At 44.6% G+C, this 23,051-nt stretch overlaps 1 protein-coding gene across 1 annotated transcript in view; it reads right to left on the bottom strand.

Moving 5' to 3' along the window:
• VSIG1 (V-set and immunoglobulin domain containing 1) overlaps positions 1-11,510 on the bottom strand; it is a 20,713-nt gene extending 9,203 nt beyond the window's left edge. Inside the window, exons 1-3 of the mRNA XM_026035962.1 lie at positions 11,474-11,510; positions 8,052-8,215; positions 2,104-2,211 (exon numbers count right to left, since the gene is read on the bottom strand). Coding sequence (XP_025891747.1) covers positions 2,104-2,211; positions 8,052-8,215; positions 11,474-11,510 — 309 coding nt within the window. The remainder of the gene's footprint in view (positions 1-2,103; positions 2,212-8,051; positions 8,216-11,473) is intronic.
• Positions 11,511-23,051: the final 11,541 nt, after the last annotated feature.

The following is a 23,051-nucleotide window of genomic DNA, read 5'->3' as shown; positions in this document are numbered from 1 at the left end:
AAAAAAAAAAAACCCCTGCCATGCTGTCCCTCCTAAAATTGTTGATCCTCATAACTCCGAATCTGATACACTGATCTCTAGAAAACAGACAGGTTGCCCGAAAAATGTCTCCCTGACTCTAGAGGGAGTTTCATGAAATCACAGGCCCATTGCTTCTCCTTCCCCTTGACCATGGGAAAGCTCCTCTCTTTCTTGTATAATGATGAGAAAAATATTTGCCTCAAGAGAAAGTGATAGACAAAGCTGATGCCACATTGGGATTTTCAGAAACTTCCAGATGTTCGGCAGAGAATGAGAAATCCACCTACAGGTTTTCCTTGTCCTTCTCACTCATGCCTTCCATGGAGTGATATGGGCATGTGAAAAAGCGGACAGTAAAATAGAAGAGACATCCTTCCATCTGCTTCCTTTCTCTTCTTGGGACAGGACAAATAGATATAGAATTTGCATAGATATGTGTCTTTCAGATGTCTTGGATGGACTAATACATAATTTCTGGGTCCCTCCTACCCCCATCTCCTGTTCTTATTACATTGCTGTTTAGCCTCGTACATCTAGATGTGAAATCTGTAAAATGAGATGTACTTGGAAATAAGTTTCACAATGTCCCACTTAACCTTCATGGTTGTGTCAAATTCCTGTTTGGGGACGTGACTTCTCGATACCTGTCTTCCCTCCTCCAGCCCCTTCTCACTTTCTTCCACTGACAGCTGCAAAGCTGCAGCATCCTGTCTAGAGGGCTTTCCGTGGGCTGATGCATTCACCATCAGAGTCTGATCCACAGTGTGAATTTGTCCCCCAGAGCTGCACAGCTCAGGCATTCAGAGGGCCATGCTATTGAGCATTAGCTGTTTGACATTTTCTCAAACTAATAGGAAACGAAATATGAAAAGGTAAAAATAAAGGGGAATGTTAACAGCTTTGCCAGTTTGATAACATGCCTTCCTGAATTCTGAGTACAGGTAGAATTTATAAAATAATGACAAGGGAAAGAATGTGTATACATCACTTCCTGAAACATCTTCTTGTCTAATTAGAGAGCAAATGCTGCATACGGAAAGTGTTAATTAAAGCCTAAGGCCTGGTTTTGAACACAGCCAGCAAAGGAAGCAAATGCTCCCACATGCCTTGGTTTCTGTGGCTTGTGTCATGTGGCTGAGTCTGGCCCCAGCTGCCTTTTTTTTTTTTTTCAACCTGGGGCTTCTTTTTACACATTTTTATTGAAACTGCCTTGCCAGCCTTTAGCAGGAATATTTATGCCCTGCAGTACTGGCACTGGAATTTTTGCATGGGCAACTGAAGATGTTAATAATGACTAGAAGCCTCTTGTCACAATTGAGCATCACTGGAAGGAGAAAGGAAAGGAGTCAGAAGCTTTTAGAGAACTAATCATTAAGCAGCTTCCTGTGCAATCTGCTTTTGAGGATTGGCTCTTTCACATGTGCCATCCTTGCTGGGCTATTAGTGAGTAATTTCTGTAGCACATCAAGCAGAAACTGTTTTCTTGGTGTATTTGATAAAGCTGCTCTGTAGCAGTTATTGTTAAACCTTTACTTGACCTATATCCTGCTTAATGTGGAGACAAGAATCCCACTAAATAAAGGTTTGGAATGGCTGGGGCAGTGGTCAGCTCACAACTGAAAGGAAGCCACTGTAGAGTCACCTTAGGCTTTAGGTCACATATCAAAATGTGCTATTCTAGAAACAAGATCCAGGATGAGGTGTTTTTTTTGCATGTAAATATCTACCCTCAAAAATTGGGTTGCTCAGACTTGCTCACATCCAGACCCAGAGGCTGCTGGTGTGGGGACATGCCCTTCAGATACCCCTTGGGGAGAAATGCCAAAGCTTCAAGCGTTCAGCCGCCTAGAAGAGCTGTGGGAAAGAACAGCAGCTACATTCAAATAATTTTGATTGTGGAAAATGCAATAAAGGTGAGTTAAAGGTGAGTGAGTTAAAAATTCTGATTCAGCTCATTTCAGTCCATGTGTAGTATTAGCATTTTAATCCAGAACAAGATTTCATTTCTCATAGCAGCATAAATCTAGCAGAAGCTATTTAGCTCTTGTTTTTCCTTAAGATTGTTGGTGTTGTTTTTCTTACCTTGTGTGTCGAGCTACATCTTCCCCGTGCATCTGTCACATACACCATCTTTTGACATTGACTGACTGACTTTTCATCCATACTGTGAATATAGGCACACGGGGAATGCTGTATTTGAGTAGAAATGCGCTTGTCTGAGAGTTGAATGAAACTTTAAATGTTCCTTCAAAGCCAAGAGCCTGCACTGCACAGCTCCCCTGAAGTGAGGGGGTTGCACATGATGTCTCAAGCCCTCAGAAAGAGCATGAGAATGCAATGCAATCTTATTTCTAAGTTTTATCTAAAGTTAAACGAACTAAGACCATAATGTAGTATTTGCTCCAAACACACCAGCTCCAAACTGATTGTTTTCTGTTCTTTTTCACTTTCCTTGCATGCTCACTCTTTTCTGCTTCCATGTAACAGTGTGTTTGGCTATCTGCAGACCAGTGCTAGGAGACTCCAACAGGCAATGGACAGTAATTCCCTGCTAGCGTGTGCTGGAATCTCTGGAAAGCTTGGCCATTACATTATCATGTGGAGAGACATTTGTTCTTCCATTGATTTTTAGGAGAACCCTGCACTGTCTTACAGGACAGGGTGGCCCATGGCACCTTGTCCTGTGGCAGATGGCAGAGCTGTGCTGGTTTGGAGACTGCTGGTAGTCTGTATTAGTCTAGCTCAGGGTTCCAGGTGAAAGGAGCAGAGGGGGCTGTGCTCAGGTCCTTTCTTCATCTCTTCTCAGACTAAATTCCCCACCATGAGCTGTTCCTCAGGACCCCCATCATCTCCTGGCTTAGCACAAGCCTGTTCCTTTCTGTGAAGATTTTGGAAAGTGGTCAGGTCTTAAAGCCTGGTTAGAAAGTTTCACTGCCCTTCTCTTTGGGGAAGAGCTCCATGTGGCTCTTGTGTGTTTTTTCTAGTGAAGAAGACTCCTCTTTCTTCATCCTCTTTCTTCTGAGGAAGTCCCTCAGAGGGACTTCCTTTCCCTCTGGAAGCTGAGTGATACTTGTTTGATAGTATAGCTGGGGGGAAAATGCAGGGCTCTTTCAGGATAAAAGCTACATTATAAATTAAATAGAAGATATTATTGCTGTTGCATACTGTTAACACTTTCCCTTTGAGCTGTCCATTAGTGGCTTTACCAAAACTATCTCATTGTCACCATACACAAATATTTCCAGCTTACTTTTTTTCTTTTTTTAGAGAATATTTTTGTGACGGGTCTGTCAATAATTAGTTTCTCCTGCAAACGATAGTAGTTGATTGCCTCGACTTGTCTGGCATTTAGTCCATAACTTCCACTGGGAATACAGCCCAGGGCATGTTCTGGGTGGCCACATAGTGCCTGGGGCATTTCCCTTGCTGTCAGCACGGGTGGTCGGCATCAGGAGGCACCCGGTTGAGCTCTGCCCGGCCTGGGGAGCCGTGTTCAGCTTTGCAAGGCTGCGGCGTCGCCTGCGCGGGTTCAGCGGCGGGCGGCAGCCTCCCAGGCCCTCCGCTGTGCGCTTTCCACTCCCGTCAGCCAAGTGACTCACAGCGAATAGAATGAAGCACAGATGTAGATCCTGGTAGGGCCTGGGGCTTTAGCTTATGAACCACGCCAGGCTGGTTCTGGTACTTCAGCGCCTGGCAGGAAACGAGTAACTAGTTTTTGCCTTAGTTTGTCTGTAGGTAAAATGGGGATTGTTCGGTATTTGGAAAGCTCTCAGATCCTTGACTGGCAGACATTATTTAAAAATAAAGTATGCTCATTGCAAAGACATATTGCTAGGGAGTAAATGGCAAGAAGGAAAGATTAAAAATACGCATGGCATCTTACTTTCCATTTGCTGATATTTACAATATTTATTTCAGATAAGGGAAATGGAGAAACTTCTCAGGATGAGAAGTTGGGCTCTAGTTAGCAGAGATGTGCATACAGACATGCATGCACACACCGTATCTAGCTGCACAGAGCACAGACTGCTGCCTCGCGCCTCATCACCTGGTCTGCAGGCAGCTGCTCTGTGGTATTCTGTCTTCTCCTGTGTAACTGTCAGTGCTTTTAACTGCTGAGCACCTGTGCCCGCACTGTGCAAGGTGGGCAGAGCAGCCCAGGATCTGAAAACACAACAAACAGCAAGGAGCACCCACCAGCTGAACAAAACCAGGGCTGCAAACTGGTGCTGCATCTGGCCTGTGAACTGATGAGCTGCCCTGCCTGACCTTGAAGCAAGGTAAATACTGCTATTGAAAACTGTGGGGCATTAATTAATGCTGGCACCTGCCCTGATCTTCGTCTTATTAGTTTCACTCAAGTCAGGACTGTAGCTGAACTTACATATCTCAAACCCTTGCAAAATCTATACCATAAATGACAGTGTAAAATCCTGTGACACTCTTTTTAGAAAGAGTACGTGTGGCCTCTGTTCTTATTATATTTTATGTCTTAAAATCTAGTCATGTAAGCCTCATTTTCAGCAGTGCTTTGGCTTAAAGCATTTTAATGACATAAATAGACCTTAATTAATGCTAAGAGCTTGTACTATTAGGATTATGTGCTAGTATTTGTTGCCTCTGTGGAGAAAAAAGGCCATATTCCCAATTCTGCAAATAAATGTTTTTAATTAAAAGCAAAATTTTCTTTATTATAGAGCACCACCTCTCCTTAATCATATTACTGCAGACATACCTGTCACCTGAATAACAGGTCATTGAGACAGGTAGAATAAGTATTTCTTGCATTTTTTTTCTAAGTTTCGTCCTCTCTTTAAAATACTTGGCAGACATTTTCTGCCTCAAAAATGAAAGTTGAAAACATTATACATGGAAAAAAAGGCGAATTATGAACAAAACTAGAATTTTCAACCAAGCTTTTCAGGGAAATATAAACTATTTATAAGACAATATTTATGTATTTAATTATTTTTATGAAAAAATATCTAATAAAATTAAATAATTTTCATCACATCTAAAATGCAAGCTACTCTTTGGTATTTAGAAGACTTATGACAGTTTGTTCAATTCAGATGCTTTCGTCAGCTAATCAGAATGTTAAATGTATTTTTGATTTGCCATTTTAATATCCTCTAGACAATGTGAGCCATAGCAGGCAGTCTGCAGCAGTGCCATGCATTTTTATGCCTGGATTTCCTACTTGGAATGAAGTAGGAAAACTTCAGCTTCACGCCAAAGAATCGGAGCAAGGCCAGGTTTGTAGAGAGAGAGATGCTTTTTGGTTAAAGCTCCTGGCAGAAAAAACAGACATGCTTTCACCCGCTCCATCCCCTCTGAAGCCCAGAAAAGCCACCCGCTTGGAATGGAAATAGCAGCCTCTGATGGCTCCATGTTTAAAGACAGGCTGAATATCTGATTTCATGTTCAATGATATTGAATAGTCTCCCCACATGGCTCTTTTCCGTGGGCAGGCCCAGGCCTTTCTCAGTGCGTGTCCCAACGCAGTTGGTTTCACTGTGAGGGGGCTCCACGTGGTGCGGAGCTGCCGTGCTGGATGCAGATGAGGGCTACGTGACCGGGGGCCACGGGGCCCGCGGCGCTTGGCAAGGGGCAGCGGCGGGTGCTGCCTGCAGGCGTCCGTGGGGCAGCTCCGTGGGGCATCCCCACGGCACTGCACGCGCCTGCCCTCTCACTGCGCCGGGAGCAGGGTTAGTCGCTCCCTCACGGCCTTCCCAGGTTGAGTTGGCTTTGTTCACTGAAAACACCAATCATCCATTAAAAATGCCTGTGCGTTGTGGTGAGAAAGGCGATTTTGTGTGCAACTAGTTGTATGTGGTAGTTTTCCCCCATAGGGTTTGCTGCAGCCCTCCCGGGCACAACCTTCCCCTTGGCCTTGGTGGGAGCTGCAGCCGAGAGCAAGTGCTGAAGGGATTGATCCATAGCATTTCCCTGACATTTAGTTGGTCCTCGTTGAATGTGCTCTGAACCACCCATGGTGTTTTAAGCTTACAATCCTCATGGATTTTTTTTCTCATCACTGGTCACAGGTTACAAATAGTTTTTCCCTCCTGGATCTCTTGAAAGTGACTGTTTTTCCCTCCAAGCTGTCTTGCAGTGGTAACTTGCTCCATCCGCTCATCTGTCTTGGTTGTGACCAGAAAATGTATTTTATTTACTGTGTTGCATTATGGAAAATTTGATGTGTGTAAAGCAGAGAGACCATAAGCAAATCTGTAGAAAATAGGCTTAATCCTGTCCCCGATCTGCTCTTCCCACTTGAATGAGCGATTAGAATTTATGGTACAACACAGTGGACCAAAATTAGTCATATTATACTACATGATGTAACAATAATAGTATAATTACATTATACTATGTACAACTTCAGTAGACAATCTGAAGCTACCACCCTTTCATGAATATTTCACTGTGAAAATAGCTTTGACTTGAATAAAGCCAATGATATGAGTAATGACTGCTCATACAATTAGTCAGGGAAGGCGCCTGTGTATCAGCCTAGGATTCAGAGTCAGGTCCAGGGTGGGCCCATGGTGTGCACTTATCAGGGATACAGTCCTTAGCAAGGGCTCAGATATGCTGCAATAGGGTGAGCTTTTAATCTATTCAGTTGGTATTTCTGACATCTTGGCTATTTCTGTCTGGTGCCAAAGATGTTTTGTATTGTACATTCTGCAAATTACAGTCCCATCTTACTGTCACTTATAAACCAAATCAGAGAGATGAATCTGTGAGTGACAGCAAACCTTCTAACATAACATCATTAGGAAATTGTTATCCTGACAGAAATATCATGTGTGGAGCATACCACTAGTCTAAATTACTATGATTTGCTTGTACTGATTCTCAGGGTAACATCAAGCAGAAGCTTGAACTTTCCAAAGAAAAGTGTTAGCTGCAAGGTGGAAACTAGGAGGGAAAAGGGAGGGATGGCCTGTCTGAACAGCACCAGCCAGCACTGGGGCATTGAAAAAATCACAGTCATTGTGAAGGATGTAGTAACACTTCTAATCAGCATTTCTCCTTGCAGAGGAAGGGTGGTGCTGGTTGCTCAGCACCTTCCAGCCCTGCTGACATAGCCTGCATATTGCCCTTCAGGTGAGATTCAGGGATTTGTTTCCCCACAAAATCATAGGATGAACTGATATCTCCAAGTCTGGGTGCTGGAGTGAGTACATTTTGTAGGAGGTTGCACAGCCCATCCTGACTCCTTCCAGGCAAGACCAGGCTGCTCTTTACAGCCACGGGGAGCCCCAGGCTCCGCTTGAGGCATGTAGCTCCCCAGTGCTCGGTGCCCTTCCGAGCACGGTGCCATCTCTGTGCTAGGCTCCATCCTACTGTGCGTCGTCTGGTGCCACAGGGAGTATCTGTACTTGATGTATAGTTATTCTGCTGCCACAGTGGTATCCGTGGGGCTGCTGCAAGCACTAACCCAAGTTTGCTGTGGCTGGTTTCTTGGTAGGACACATTTCTGGAGTCTCTTGTTACATGCTGTCCCTGTCACTGAGCTTTGTGTGATGACGATGGTAATGACTAAGCCTGCGAGCTATCATTTGACCCTTAAATGAGGATTGTCAAGGCAGGAGTGTTTTACCCAGGAGGTAATCTTGGCAATAGAGGAGTTATCTCTTGGGCAAGAGAAGGAGGAGCTGGTCTAGGAGCAAGAGCATGAGCATGGGTTTTGGGTACCCGCTCATTGCTGCGCTCCAAGTTTCCTGCATGACTTGGAGCAAGGTATCTATCTAAATCCTCTGGTAGTACCTTCCCATAAGTTTCTGTAGGAGTTCAGGCATGCCAGGAGCCAAGGTACTTTGTGCATCTGGCCCTTAATGCCATTCTCCCTGGTCTTTAAGGTGGGAGTACCAATGTTCGCTGCCTACTGGATCTGTAGCGAGGAAAGCTCTATTAAATGTAACAATATTCTTAGCAAAGGTAATATAAAACAGGCTCTTAAAAGGACTTAAGGGATGTATTAAATATATCTTCATATCAATAATAAATAAATATCTTACTGCATGCAGTTGGCTCTCTTTGGCGCTGTAAAAACTCCACTGAATTAAGACGTTTCCTTGTGGCTCATAGCCTGTGAACGTGCAGAGGAGAGTTATGTTGCCACCTGAAGTGACATTCACCGTCGGTTGTGGAACGGTCACCGTGATGCTGCTGACATTGAGACCTGCCAAAACAAGGAGTAGGGAGGAGAAACATCAGCAGTGCTGCCCTGTCAGCCGGGCCGAGCCTCCTCACACCCGGCTTCGAGAGAAACCTGTGTGTGTCCAGCATTGCTCTGTTTAGAACAGTCAGTCTTGGGCTTTGTGTGGAAATGTCAGTGATAACAAACTAGGAGTGAGTAAAAGCTAACAAAGAAATAAATCTCCCAGAACTCCTGACCCTTTAAAACAAATAAGATTTCAAAAAAAAAGAAAAAAAGAGTCCCTAAAAAATACTCATTCTTACCTGCAAAGACTTGTATTCTCTCAAAGGGCCTGCAGCTAAACCAGACCTTCTTTCCACACTCCTAGTGAGCTTCTGAACTTCACACTCTTATTCACAGCTGTCTCTAACCTTCTTTTACACCTTTCTCACCCTCTTTTTGCACAGCTCTTTTTCTGAGGTCTCATCTTCTCTACCTGTGGGTCACCATCTGCTTACATTCCAATGTCCCACCTCCAACTCATCAGTGCTGCCATGTTCCCACAGCCTGGGATCCTGCAGCTGTCCCTGTTTCCCTTTGCTATTTACTTTGCTTTTGTTTAGGCTTCTTAGTGCTCATATGCCAAAGTCTTTTGCTTCTGATGCCTTGTATTGCAAATCTCAAGCTAAACTTTTGGAACTGCTTTTATTGTGAAGGTTATGAGAAATGTGGGGGCAATCTGATCAACCCTTTTTAGCATGCTCTGAACAAAAAGGGAGCAAATACATAATGCTCAGATCAGTCTTGTCTGCAGAGCCATGTTAGTGACAGGAATTGTGTACCATCTGTCACCATTTGTCCCTTTCTGTCCTCCACTGAAATGGTGTTAATAGAAATGGTGACGTGTCTCCGTAGAAGTCTGGATTTCAGGCTTTTGCTGGAGTATTGAGTCCAATTTTAAAGCCATTATCAAAAGATTCTGAAGGTGAAAACACTTGATGCTGGAAAATATGTCTGTTGGAGTTTTCTGTGGTAAAATAATAAGTGAGGCAAGAACATCATGTTAGATAACTTCCTGTGGATGGATGAACATTAGATGCAAGACATGCAAAATGTTCTTATCGTGATGGAATATCTCTGCCTGTTAAGGTGCTGCCTTTAAGAGTTTCAGCAGAACCTTCAGTAACATCAAAAAGAGTACTTTGCTCAGATTATCTGCCATATGAGAGGAAATGTTGTTTAAAAAAGAAATATCAATTATATCCTTTTAAGCATTTTCATTATAATGATTTTAACTCTGTAAATATTCCACATTCATCAGCTCCTCGAACATGTAAATCTGTGTTTTTGGGTCAGAAGCCTGTTTTCTTTGTTTTATGGCTCAAATATTAAAAAAAAAGGAATAATCCACTTTCCATGTCTGTGATGGCTAAGCTGAGAACTAGTGAGCTCAAATCATGGCAAGTAAAATAAGTCTCACAGGAATGGCTGCAAACTGATCTAATTTTGTATTGATTGTGTCTTGGAAAGAAAGATCTCAATGTTGCTTGTCCTGTGAGTTCACAGTAGTTTAATCCTTACTGTTGTCTATTATAATATCCATATAATACTATTGCAGGTGTCACTCTTCACTGTTCTTCTCAACTTTAGAGTTGTTTTTGCTGGAGGATGATAGTTTCTTGCCACAATAATACTTCCAGGTTTACTGGAAATATTTGTTTTCTGATCATTGTTTTCTGATCATTTCTGGTCATTGAAATAGAGCTGTGGTCTTTCAGTGCAGTGACGTTCTACTGAAAATGTTCCTTTTCCAATTATTTGCACCATATATTTCTTCCATCTTTTTATGTTTCTGAAGACAGGAGTGCCACAGAGCATGAACATTATAAGCTTTTCCAATGGAAATTAATTTTAGTGCAAGTGACTGCAAAACATGGTAACTACCATGAAGCTGTATATTGTAGTAAAATACATTTAGTAGGAATAGACATAGTTTTGCTCAGTTCTAGTGAAACTGTAAAAGTGTCTCTGTCCAGCAATGCTGTTGAACGCTATGACTGGCAGTAAGGAAGTGCTTTTGGCTGCGCATGGAGCAGACTGGACCCGCGCGTCCACTCCTGCACCGATGAGGGTAGTGGGACCTTTGCTTTGGATTTAATTCACTGTTTGCACCTCCAGACTAATAATCGCATCTCATACACACTGTCCTGTTGACTTGAAAAAGTGCATGACGAAGGTATAACTTAGAGAGAGAGCTTATTTGAACAAGACTTAACCTGTTGTTAAAAATAGTTGATCTATCTCCTCCTTCTTCACTATTACTATAAGGCTGTTGCTTACTACAGGGAAAGTCACTGCAGGTTTTTTATGCTAACAGAGTAAATATAAGTTTACTGACCTTTTGCTGCAAAATCCCCAGTTTGTGGTTCCCCTCAATTTGAGCACAGTGTTAGTCTTATATCCAGAACTTTAAAATTAGAGGTTGCTGTTCGTCAAGTATCCGTACTAACACTGAACTCCTTTTAATTTCTAAGGCAAAAGCTATGGGTTTTGTGTGTGTGTGTGTGAGAGAGAGATCATGCAAACCTCAGGAACAACCGTTTAAAATATTTCTATGAAATCCCAAACAGAAAGTTCCCTCTTGAAGAGAAAGTGTGGAAACCAACTTTCATTTTCTTTAGAGGCTACAGAGGCCGTTTGCCTTGTACCATTAGACTTAAAATGTCTGTTTCTGTTTGTATTAAAATAAAGGCTTAACACAGAGAAATGACCTTCAAAGAATGAATTATGTGTAATCACCACGTAAATCCTTGATTTGTATAATCTGTAATATGCCATCTAAATTCTTGCTTCTAAAGTGTATTGTGTCTATGTTTAACTTCATTGAAATCCAGTAGATTATTTTTATGCTAATATTTAAGCAGTCTCTGATTTTTGATGAGAGTTGAATCAAGGTGTCATTTTACATGATTAGTATAAAGAGGAGACAAAACCCCAAAGTGAGAAAGCATAACCTTGAAACGCTAGCAAAACAGTTTAAGTCTACGCATGAGCTCTTTGCCTCTTTCTGGCTTTAGAACAAAGCATTAATTTACTGTAAGCAAAGCTCAAACCATATTCCTGAGCAAAATACTCTATCAGTAAGGGGTCATCATCTTCTTTTCCATGGTAATGATATAGCATTATAATCGTAATTTTCATTCCCTTTAGAAATAAACCTTGAATGCTCTTCTGGTTTGCCAGCCTGGTTTGTCTGCTCCCTAGTTTTGACCCGTTCCTTGAATGAGTTTGTTTTCTTACCTGCCAGCGTGGATAGAATGAGCAGTATCTTCAGCATTGCTGCAAACATCTCGAAGTCTGGTAAGAAAAGGGACTAGATGCTGCTTCTGCCTTTGACTACAACTCAACTGTCGGGTTCTTTTTTTTAAGTAGGTTTTTGTTTTCCTTATCAGCCATATATCAATACGTCAGTAAGCTTTTTCATTCTCTTTATCACATGTGTGCTTTTCTCCGAGTAGTGGTTTAACTGTTCAGCTGAAACCATTTTGTGGGGTGTGAGTAACTGAGTGTTCTGTTAATAATAAACCTTGGAATCAGAGAATCCTAAATTCTCCCACCTCTAGCTAGGCCATATTTGCCTGCCTTAGCGCTTCCACTAAATACAACAGAAGTATTTGTGGTGCAACTTAACAGTCAGTCTGATTACCAGTGTTGGAGTCAGGCCTAGCATGAATAAGGAATAATCTTTATTTCCTATTAATTCTGTTGTTTTCTTTTTAAAAATGGGCATGTGAGATAACTGTTACTAGATTTCTATTTTAAAGCATAAAGCACACTGAACTCTTAAATGTCTTGAAGCGTCTATACTGAACTCCCTGGTAAGATAAACGTACTGTAATGCACATAGGAAACATTATCATCCAAAATCATGAAACAATTAGTTTTATCCAGCTATAATTCATTTAGCTGGATGCCACTAATACAAAAAATACAATGTGAATTTATTGAATTTTATTTAAATGCTAATACCTGATTTATTTTATGGAGAAGTAGTGAGAGAAGTTTAGGACTTGGAGAACTATTCTGGTTTGCCTACTGTATGAACAAGTGTGGTAAAAACATGGAGTATTTTTATTACAATAACTTACAGGAGATTAGTTTGTCCTTAATGAATGCAAAAGATCTTCTGTACATCAGTGAAGCTTATTAGGAACCAAAGGTGCTCAGCTTCATGTAGGACCCAACTTTGCTTTCTTTATTCTGTGTCATTATATTGAGGTGCTCCAGCTTGAGCTGAGAGTAGCTGGCTCAGCACATGCAGCGGTGTATGAGTAGCTGAAGGTCAATGTTGCTTTTCAGGTGAGCACTTGTATCTACAAACATCATGAAAATGGCCTTTTTCCCTGCATGGTGAAGAGCTGAGGCTAGTTCAAATCTGACAATACAGTGTCTCACACAATATCAGTGTGTACTATAATTCCCTTTATCAACCCTAAAATCATTTCTCTGATACTTAAGGCACCCTTAGCCCATATATATTGTCGTTGTTTTGTTGTTTTAGTGCTTTGGAAGATCACAGAACTACATTCCTAGAGGGCAAAATGCTCAGTGTGAACAAGGTATAGGGCAAGGCACACAGCTTTTGTGCTAGTATGGACCTATTTAAGCCTGAAATGCTAGGCTGAGATTCCCAATTATGGAATGGGTGTTTCTCGTAGCGAGTGGTTACAACCATCAGTCCTATTTTATGAAAACTCTCAAAGAACAGTAGCATTAACTTTTGACTGTTAGCAGCCTGGGGCTCATTTCACTCCAGAAAACTAAAGTGTGTTTCCTAATGCTGATCTTCAAAGCCATCCGAGGTTACTCTCCTGTGAAGGTGATAGATGGTACCTGTCACTTGCTATTACATTTCCAGCTCATTGCTCCTAGAGAGCAGCACTGAAGTCACCTTAGAAAGAGAACTAAACTCAGAAAGCAAAATCTGGTTTATCCTGTGTTAATGATGAATAAAGTTAAGCATGACAAGGAAGCTCTAGTTGACTGTGCAGCCCTGCAGCCTTCAGGAAGATGAGAAGGGAGCCCAACGACAGCAGCAGCAGTCGCTTTGCCCCAGGTGGAGCGGGAACTCTTATCTTGAGATAAAATGGCAGAGGCCGGTACCAGGAACTGTATGTCAACAGACGCTGTGACTCAAATGTATGTACACCCAGGCATGGTCAGGCAGGTTCCCGTCCAAGCGACTCCCTTGTGTTCCCTCTATAAATAGAAGTGGCCCACAGGCACACTGTGAGGCTGCGTTGCCCGGGCAGGTGCTTAGGTGATGCTTAGAGGTTGCTTCTGTCTGCTTGAAACCTAATTCATTTTTGAAACCTGAGTCTTTCAAGACTTCTTGTACAAGTCCACGTTTAACATGAGTAAGCTCAGCAGCACTTCTCTGTGTTTCTGAAGTACACTACATGTGTGATTGTTCAAAGACAACAAACCTGAGTGCTAAGTGCTTTTCTTGCCTGAAACATGTGTTGGGTATTGCTGAAGAGCAGCACCCACAGCTGGCTGCATGGCAGGGTGACGAGGGTGACTTTTGCTGGGGTACTTTGGTTCTGTATCAATCACTGCTTCATACGCCAGCTTCATTAACCAGCCCGCGTTTGTCAGCACTGCCCTCCCAGCCTGGAAGTGAGGCTGCCCTGGACAGCCCTGAAGTTTGAGGGGTCCCTGTGTCCCTTCCCCACAGCCTTCTGCCTCCTGGCCTCTGCTTGGCAGGAGCCACAGGCTTTGCAACACTTGTAAAGTGCTGTTCATAAGGACACACTCTGCAAGTTTTAGGGAAAATGAGCTATCACGTTCCCTTTCGTCTTCCTCCTCTCCTAGGCTGCAAGCCTGCGGTGCGGCTTGTGTGTCCCACCAGCTGTGAACAAGCAGGCAGCCAAGCTAGACGGGGGCTCTTTCATCAAAGAAAACCAGCAGCGTTAACAAATACGAGGTTTGTCCTGGCAGACAACATTCACCTTCAAAAGGCAACAAAAGGAAAGGAAAGCAGCGTGGGGCAGGCACTGAAAAGCAGTCGTAAGTATAACTTAGAAGTGAAAACAAAGCAACTCGCAGCAGGCCGGAGCCTTAATGATGCACAATAAAGGTTGCCTGAAAAAAGCTGAGAACATTTCCTTCTCCTGTGGAGATGGTTGCATCCTTGTAAAAACTGCAGGTGCTAAATACTACGCAGCTACAAAACTACAGTTTTGTACAGCCGTTGCGGATTTGTATAATTGAGATGGTCTCCCCGTGGACAGAAGAACAGTGCATTGCGAGGGGGACGCAGGCTGAAGAACAGCTTTCTGTCCAAAAGGACCTGCATGAAAGGGACCCATTTGCATGTAGTAGCTCAGGTGCAGAAACCGGGGCAGGCTCTCAACTGAACAATACATCACAGCAAATGGTCCTGCCTCTGTAGCGTTTGCTGTTCCCATAAATCTGCATTGGCTGCATAACCTGCTGTATGCATGGGATTCACTTTGCTTGTTAGGTCTTTATTTTTCTGGTTCTTTTTCTTATATTTTTAAAACTGAAATTAACTTGTCGAAACAACATGGAAAACTCGCAGTGGGCAGCTAGGGATTGAACTTTGTGTCAATGCTACCAGAGGGAAAGGTCTTTTTCTTAATCATGTTTGGCATTTGCACATGTCAAGAATTTCAGAAACAGTTCAGTGATACTGTTCCTTGAGTTTGGCAGTACTTGCACATATCTAAAAGGAAACATGCCTTTGGCTTAGAGGCACATGTAGCTAAATAATTTATGAGACATCTGCATGCCTGAACAAGTACAATAATGTAGTTTTAGGGTTACCTGGACAAATTAAAAGCCTGGCGTAAAATGGATGCAGTTGCATTGTACTGTGTGGTTTCCATCTGCTTCTACCATCTCTGAAATGGAGTTCTAGCTTGAGAGATGTTAAAATTTTCCATGCAAGACAGGAGCTGGTCCTGGGGCTGAAGTTTCGTGGAAATGCAGTTGTGCTCCCACAGCAGCCTCAGTGCCGTTCACTGCACAGCTGCAACATAACTTCATGTGCCAGCTCTGCTGCCAGCCATCAGCTTCCAATGCTGCTGCACCCTGGCACTCCGGCGAAGCGGCGGGAGACAGGATTTGCCTTAGGAGGCTCTTGGTTCTCCAGAACTGGACTGGATGACACTTCAGAAATGCTGCAGTACATTGAGGTGAACAAGCTCATGTGCGGCCACCTGAGAGCTTCTGCTTATTTACTGCTTGTAGTGAAATAAGATTGCTTGCTTAGGTGTTTTTGATTCTCCTAAGAAGAATGATTTGACGTTTCCAATCCTGCTGTGTTAATCATCTCATTCCAGTTATCTTAATTATTCTATTTACACCAATTGTGACAATACAGCAGTGTCACTAAGCAAAGGATCAGCTATGCTGAATAAAAAACTATGCAGATGATGAGCTGAGATAAACCTGAGCACATTTTTAGTCAGGTCGTTGAGTTGCTAATGGCAGGCAACCCAAGCACCTTATTCATGCGCAGCTCCGGTAGCCCAGCAGATGTGTTACGCTGTGTATTAGTAGTTCAGATTCTTCGGAAGTATTTATTCTTCAGTGATCATGTTGGCAGTAAGTTTGCAAATTGTAGAGAATTAATGGAAAATGAAACTGTCAGCAGCCCATATGTCATGGCAGCAGCTGGGAAAACGATCCGTCAGATGACTTAATCTGAAAAATACATACATCTTAATGGCACAGAGGGTGTAACTTTTGAAGAACGACTGTATAATCCAGTTGTACACAGCTATCTGGTTGAAATGATCTGGTAAGAGCAGTGGGACAGCCCAGCCTGGCACAGCCTTATTCCTGGTGTGCCTTCATGAGCAGCAGCAGGTTTTGCAGTTTGGTGCAGAAATCCAGGAATGTAGCTGAGGCTTCCAGGTCAAAGATGTAAAACTGCTTGAGGGTGGCCTTTCCTGGGTTAATCAGTAGGTTAAATGAAACATTCTTGGAGCCCATTTGAAACTTGGAAAACCTTCCAGTTCTGCAAGCAAGCATCCCCCAGGAAGAGCAAATGGATAAAAATGTGTCTTACTGACTTATTTTATCTGCACCCCTGATGCTGTTGCTATTGAATTGGTGCTAGCTCTTTGTTGTTCCCCCGAAATGCAGGTGAGCAGGGCTGCTGCACACAGCATAGTCACGGTCACTATCTTTGCATCTCTATGAAATGTTGTTTCCCATGTACTGTGATTTTTGGGGAGTCCGGACGCCCCCCAGTTGACCACTGAACTGCAGCAGATGGATCAAGGTGCTTGTACCTTGCTAGCAGTAATTACAGGTAATTAAAATGGTTTTGTGGGGTAGCAAGACCCTGCCCTGGTAAGCTGTGGTTTGAGTCCCACGGCAATAGTGAGACTGCTGCTAATACTTTGGTAGGAGAGACTTGACCTACGTTGTGTCAGTATTGTCAAATTTCATAATTTCTCCTGAGCTGTGTAATAGTGTTTGGCCTTAAACTGCTAGCTCTGGGCGAGAAAGAAAGAATGACATGAAATGTCAGTTTACATTTTCTTTAAGGAAGGGATGTTTCTATCATTTTCTTTGAACGGAATAATGTTAAGAACCTTAAGTCCCAAATCTACTCTAACAGAACAAAAAACAGAGGACAAATAAGGTATCTAATTTTTGTTTAAAAGGCAGCTATTTTTTAATATATTGTTCATGTTTTGAGTATTTTTAATTGGCCCTTGTTAAACACACAGCTACCATGAATATTTTTTAATATGACTCTAGGATGGCTTAAAAAGGAAGAGCAACCTTTTGCAGTTTGGATTTGAAAGCCAACCAGGACAATCCCCCGCTCCTGATTTTTCTACTTAAACATTGTAGCAATAATTTAAATAATAGCAATATCTGATAATTATTTGATAATTTTTAGAAAGGAATTTATTTTAAAATTTCAGTCTCTCTGGCAATTAATACCTCCTTTTCTGCAATGCAAACGCTTTGTCGACATTAGTGGCTGCAAGCCTCATGGTATCCTTTTGGGACAGGAATACACACAGGGGACGTCTCCTCCTTGCTTGGCTTGGCAAAGGCAGTAAGGGAAAACAGGAGGGATTTATGTTCTGCAATAGAGGCACAGAAAAAAAAAAAAGATCTCATCTTTAGCACTGAAAAAAAATCATCTTCAAACTAGTGATACTTCTTATTTTTATAAATATATAATTATTTTTTCTTCTCTAGTCTAAATTTATATTGAGACACTAAATGCTAAATGTGTTTTGTCCTTTAAAATTCTCGTTTCAAGCAGTTTTGAAACCCATTAGCTTTTGAAAAAAAAAAAAAGATGGAGCTATCAGTTCTCACATTGATGTTTGGCAGTTCAGTAGAATTTCTCTCAAGATAAAAATTTATTTCTGGTACTTAAAACTCACAGGGAAAATGCAGAATTTTAGTCCCAAATGAGTATGTTATTACGAGAAGGAACCCAGTTAGAAAATCCCAGCTTTTACAGCGTGTAAAGGCTGTGCCCATCTCTGGAAAAGTTAACCCCAAGGGTGTTGCATAAACCCATTCTGCGGATGATGCACAGACAGATTTTGAACTTTGCATGCAGTGAATTTATTCTGAGACTTGTTACGGCGTGTGCACCACTAAACAGGGAGGAAAAGGTATCGTGGAGCTGGTGGTGCTGTGGACCGCAGCGTCTGTGCGCTGCGCCCGGGGCTGGAGCACAGTCGCGTGTTGCTAAGCAGCGTGTCCGATTCAATTTCCTATTTTATGTGATGCAGACATGAGCACAGCCTGCTTCGGCTCCCATCCCAGCAGGACTTAGGGATGAGGTCGGCAGAGCCCAGCTCTCCGGGAGCGGGTACTCGGCCTCGGCAGCCAGCATCCAAACTTTCTTACCAGAGAGAGGCTTATTTATTTCTTTACTCCAGCATGCTGTAAACTAAAATTTTAACAGCCATAAACCAAACTGAGAATGAGTTTGTGACAAGACAGCGGGCAGTGAATGACATCTAGAAGAGCTATGTCCTTGTCTTGGTGCTCCCATTGCTTTTAGCACTGCTAAACGCAGCAAATGTAGCTGCAGAGGAAAGGCACACAGATCCCCTGGAGTAGCAAATATCTCCATGAAATAGCTGCCAGCGAACCACATTTGGGTTCCCCTCACAGTGCGTCACAAATCTTGTTGCAGCCTTTTGAAATTCACAGCTAAAAATACTGAAACCGCTCTAGGCTTGGAGGGCTTCGAGTCGCTGCACACGGGCCGTAGAGGAAATGCCAGCCCATGGCAAGAGATGCTTGGTGTCTGCTGAGGGCAGGCAGCAATCCGAGTCCCCCAAAGGAAGCAGAAAATCTCACTGCATTTCAGGCTAAATAGCCCAAACCTTAGGCATGAATGAGCAGTGTGTCCCAGGATCCAGATCGTACAAGCTCCAGTAGAGCACTTTTCCCAGTAGAAATAGGTAACTAAGTCACCTTTTCCCCAGCTGCCTGCTGTTTTGGTGGTTTATGTAGCTTCTGCTCGTTGTTCTCGTAAGGACACTAAAAAAAACAAATACTGAGAAAGGCATTGGAGTAGCTGGCTGTAGTAATAACATGCATTTCTTGTTTTTATGAGCTAATGTAAAGCTGTTCCCACATGGCTGTATTTACTCACTTGCCAGTCATGTTGTTCTCTGTAGCTGATCAGGACCAGCCAGAAATAGAGCCCTTGGTGAACTCTAGCTCCTTCTTCCACTTATTGCAGAAAATCTGGCTTTTCAGCACCCAGAAATTCAAATTCATAGTGATGTTTGGAGGCTTTGTATATACTACAGTTTCTCGAGTTTATTGCATGCTGCAGGGTTGTTATTTTATTGTTTAATTGTTTATTATAGGGAGCAGGCTGTAATGGCTTGGGTTTAAGGCAGCTAACAAAAAATGTGAAAGCAGAGGGTGGAAATCTAAGATATATCTTACATTGTTGAATAATCACATCAAGTATTTCTTCCCACAGTTGACAAATCCAGTTTGCATTGATTAATTTGGTGCTGAAACTCCAAAACGGAGTCTGAGCATCCAAGCCAAGACAGCATGATAATATCTTGCTTTTACTCCCCCATCTCCAAGTGATTTTATGCTCTTGCCATTGGCTGGAGCTGAAATACAGAAAAGTTAAGTAATTTCTGTGGCACTGTGTGAATGTAATGGTAGGCTCAGGAATAAGACTTGGGCTTTTGCCTTCCAAACCTTCACTTGAGTCTTATCTCAGCTACTGAGCTCACCGAAGTGACTCTGCTTTACTACGGCTGGAAATCAGTGTGTACGGTGGGAAAGCAAATACTCCAAGCACAAATATTCTCATGTTCTGAAGTCTTATCGCCTCTCTTAAAAAAAAAAGGGGGGGGGAGAGAGAGAAAATTAATACCATTGTACAGAGGCTGTGTCTTGAGGAGATATGTGAGGACTGCCAAGGAAATGGCTGCATTTTATCGGGCAATCTGGTGAGTTTTGTCACCTGGCTGGAACTCGTGAATGAGTCAGTGTTTTCCTTGCTGACAAATTGGGGCAAGTTGCTTCACCCCGTGCCCTCTGTTTGCAGCTCAGAGGCTGCTCAGGAGAGCCCCCCTGCCCAGGCACCAACAGCGCGCGCAGCTCTGGTCCTGCGGTGGTTTTGGGGTTTTGTTGGCACTGAAATTTCAGGTATTTTTTCCTAAGTATGTGAGCATATCACTGAGTGTTGGTGTGTGGGAAGCTGCCCGTGCCGGTGGTGACGAGGGGCTCCCTGGAGATGCTCCAGCCCCAACTCTCCCCACCGCTCCCCTCCATCTCATCTGCCCCAACCCCCTTCCCTCCTTCCCTACCTCCGTCCACCCCTGCTCGGAGATCCAGGCCGGGTTTTCCGCCGCGCTGCCTCCCGGGCCGGGCCTGGCCCCGCCCACTCTCATGCTTGGCCCCGCTCCCAGGCGTGGCCCCGCCCCCAGCGGCGTCTCGCCCCGCCCCGCTCCCCGCCAGGCCCCGCCCCGCCGGGCGCGCCCCCGCCGCGCCGCGCGCCGCCCGCGGGGCAGGTAAGGGCCGGCCCCGGGGCGCTGCGGGGGGACCGGGGCGGTTCGGGCAGCGACGGGGGCGAGACCGAGCCCGGCGCGACCCCCGGTGCCGGCGAGGGGTTCCCCCGCCCCGCTCCGGCACCGCCGCGAGCCCTGTGTGAGCCCATCCCGACCCCCGCGGGCGGGCACGTGCCCGCACCCCCGTGGCAGCCACGTGCCACGGCGAGGTGGCCAACGTGGGCACGCCGAAAGGTGAGGTGGGCGAGGGGAGGTGGACAGGGCGAGCTGGGCAGGGTGACGGTGGGTCAAGGCGAGGTGGCTGTGCACCAAGGCAAGGCGGGCAAGGGGAGGTGGGCAGGCAAGATGCGCCGAGGCAAGGTGGCCAAGGTGGCCATGCACCAAGGCAAGTCGGCCAAAGCGATGTGGACATGGTGACAGCGTGCCAAGGGGAGGTGGACAAGGCAGCCGCGTGCCCAGGCGAGGTGGTGGCCAGGCACCTGGCTGCTGTCCAGCCCTGTCCCACCACAGACCACCAGCAGCAGCCTCTGCCCTGCCACCCCAAGTGGTCCCAGAAGGTGCCAGAGCAGCCGTGCAGCTGGGTGGAGGGGAAGGCGTCTGCCTCGGGAGCCCTGCTCAAGGGAGGTGCTCCATGTGCCCGCAGCCCCCACTGTCATTCCCTAGGAGTGCCCCGCGCCGCTGCTTCCCCCGGGTGTCACATGGTGAAAACCTGCGCCTTGGAGGGTCACTTGCTGGTGACCCCTGCCCTTCCGTGTGCGTGTCAGTGGGTGCTCCCTGCATCCTGCTCTGACGCCCTTGCTCGGCTTCTTGTTGTGGCTGCTGTTGGCATAGCTACATGGGCAGCGTTGATTGACTTTGCGGCTCCCCCATATGATTGATGCTGTTACATAAGCTACAGTGCCCTGTGCCCGCTGCATCCTGCTTTATTATCTTTCTCTGGTTCCTTAGACAGTGGATTAGTTTTAAATAAAGCAGTTTGCAATGAAAGTTTTCCTCCACGCTGCACCATAGGCCTCTCCACACAGCGGCCATGGGTTGTCATGCGTGTGCAGAGGCCCCAGTTAAGGTGAGGACCACCGGGATCTGGTGCAGCTACCGTTGTGACACTTTTGTGAGTGTCAGCTGCGATGTCCCGCCACGCACAGCAGTGAGAGATGGAGAAGGCAGTGCCACAGAGGGGCCACGCTCTGCTGGGGCTGTGTTGCTCTGTATCCGCCATGGATTCTTGGAGGTTTCTCTGAATTTGGGGGCCTTTACTCTTCTCCCTTCTTTTCTTCCCACCCCTGCTCTGCTGTTGGCAGGATATCTAAGGAGCTCTGTGTGGGCAACCTTACCATGTTTCCGCTCTCCTGCACCGCTCTGTAATTGAAGTGCAAACTTGTTTTTCCTCCTAAACTAATAGATCATGTCCCTGTAGGGAGCCTGCATCGCTGGAAAGAGGCCGCCCTCAGCCACAGCGCGGACAAAGCGCTCCCTGTGCAGCACAGCCACCTGGCATTCAGATCAATAGCTTATCTGCACTTCAAACATGGTAGGGGGGAAAAGAGTAGTCAGCACCCAAAGCGAGTAAAGGGCTGTACTGGGGGTGGCAGCAGCTGCAAGCCCACGGGGAGAAGTTGGTGCCCTGTAGCAACTGTTGAATCAAAATCAAGCCACGTTTTTGCAAAGCAAATCTAAAGGAGCAATTCATCTTGGAGAGGAGAAAGCGGCAGGGAGCAAGCGGGACAGCAGTTCCCCAGAGTTCACCCCAGAGGATGTTGTACCCACCTGGTAACTGCTCTGGCTTATTATTATATGTGCGAACTCAAGCTTGAATAAACTCTGCTGATTTGCAAGCGCTTGCCGGAGCCGCTGCATTCCTGCAGCTGCAGGCCGGGTTTAGCCCCGCGGTGCGGAGCCGTGGGCGAGCAGCAGCGTTGCAGAGAGGCGCACACAGAACTGCACTTATCACTGCTCAGTTAAAAGCTCCTAGACCTCGTGAGCTTCAGCACCCAGGAATGAGGCAGCACCCTTGAACTGTGCTGGTGAGCCTGTTATTTTTATGCCTAGAGCCTCTTCCCCACCGCCCTGTGAGGTTTGTTAGTGTCTGTGGAGCTGCACAGATGGAGGAGGCACCTTGTCTGCCCAAGAAAAGGGTACCAGATGATCATCTTAGGCTGATTTTATTTTTAGGGTTTTCATTAAATTGGTACAATCTGTATCCAAATTTTTCACTTTAGTTTACCTAAACTTTATCTTGAGCTTTAACTTAAGCTAAGTGACAGTCAATGTCCACACGCATCCTTGTGCTAGTTTAAGTACATCTGCCTAAAACCAGGCTTGTAGTTATAAACCCTATGGTAGCTTTATTGTATTTACCCTATGGTAGCTTTCTCATATGGAGAAAACCTCATGGGGGAACTGTGTTTTTGCGGTGAAATTAGTATGGTAGCATATTTTTATTATTTTTATTTAATATTATTTAATATTTTATTATTGTGAATTCAGGTGGGCCACTGCTGGGAGTATTCTTCTCCCCAGCTCTGGGCATGTTATATACCAGCCTGCTCTGGGAGGCCTGAAACACAGACTTTTCACACAACACTAAGCACTGTAGAGGGTAGAGAGTGGAATCAAGTGCTTATTTTTTTTTATTGTAGGTAACAAGTGCAGCCAGAAATATCTCCCACTCATCATCCAACTCCTAGAGCAAATGAATGACTTCAGTAAGTGAATTCATGAGTGAGCTTATGTTTGCATTGGAAAGCTGTATTATTCCTGCAAGAAAAGTGGCCAATTTGTTAAAAAATATTCCCATGTATGAATTTGTTTTCTTG

This window comes from Nothoprocta perdicaria, unplaced genomic scaffold, assembly GCF_003342845.1.
Source record: "Nothoprocta perdicaria isolate Ctin4 unplaced genomic scaffold, notPer1 scaffold_17, whole genome shotgun sequence".
NCBI classification, from domain to species: domain Eukaryota; kingdom Metazoa; phylum Chordata; class Aves; order Tinamiformes; family Tinamidae; genus Nothoprocta; species Nothoprocta perdicaria.
Note: the sequence above shows the minus strand (reverse complement) of the source record. Positions and strands in the feature narration are given on the sequence as shown.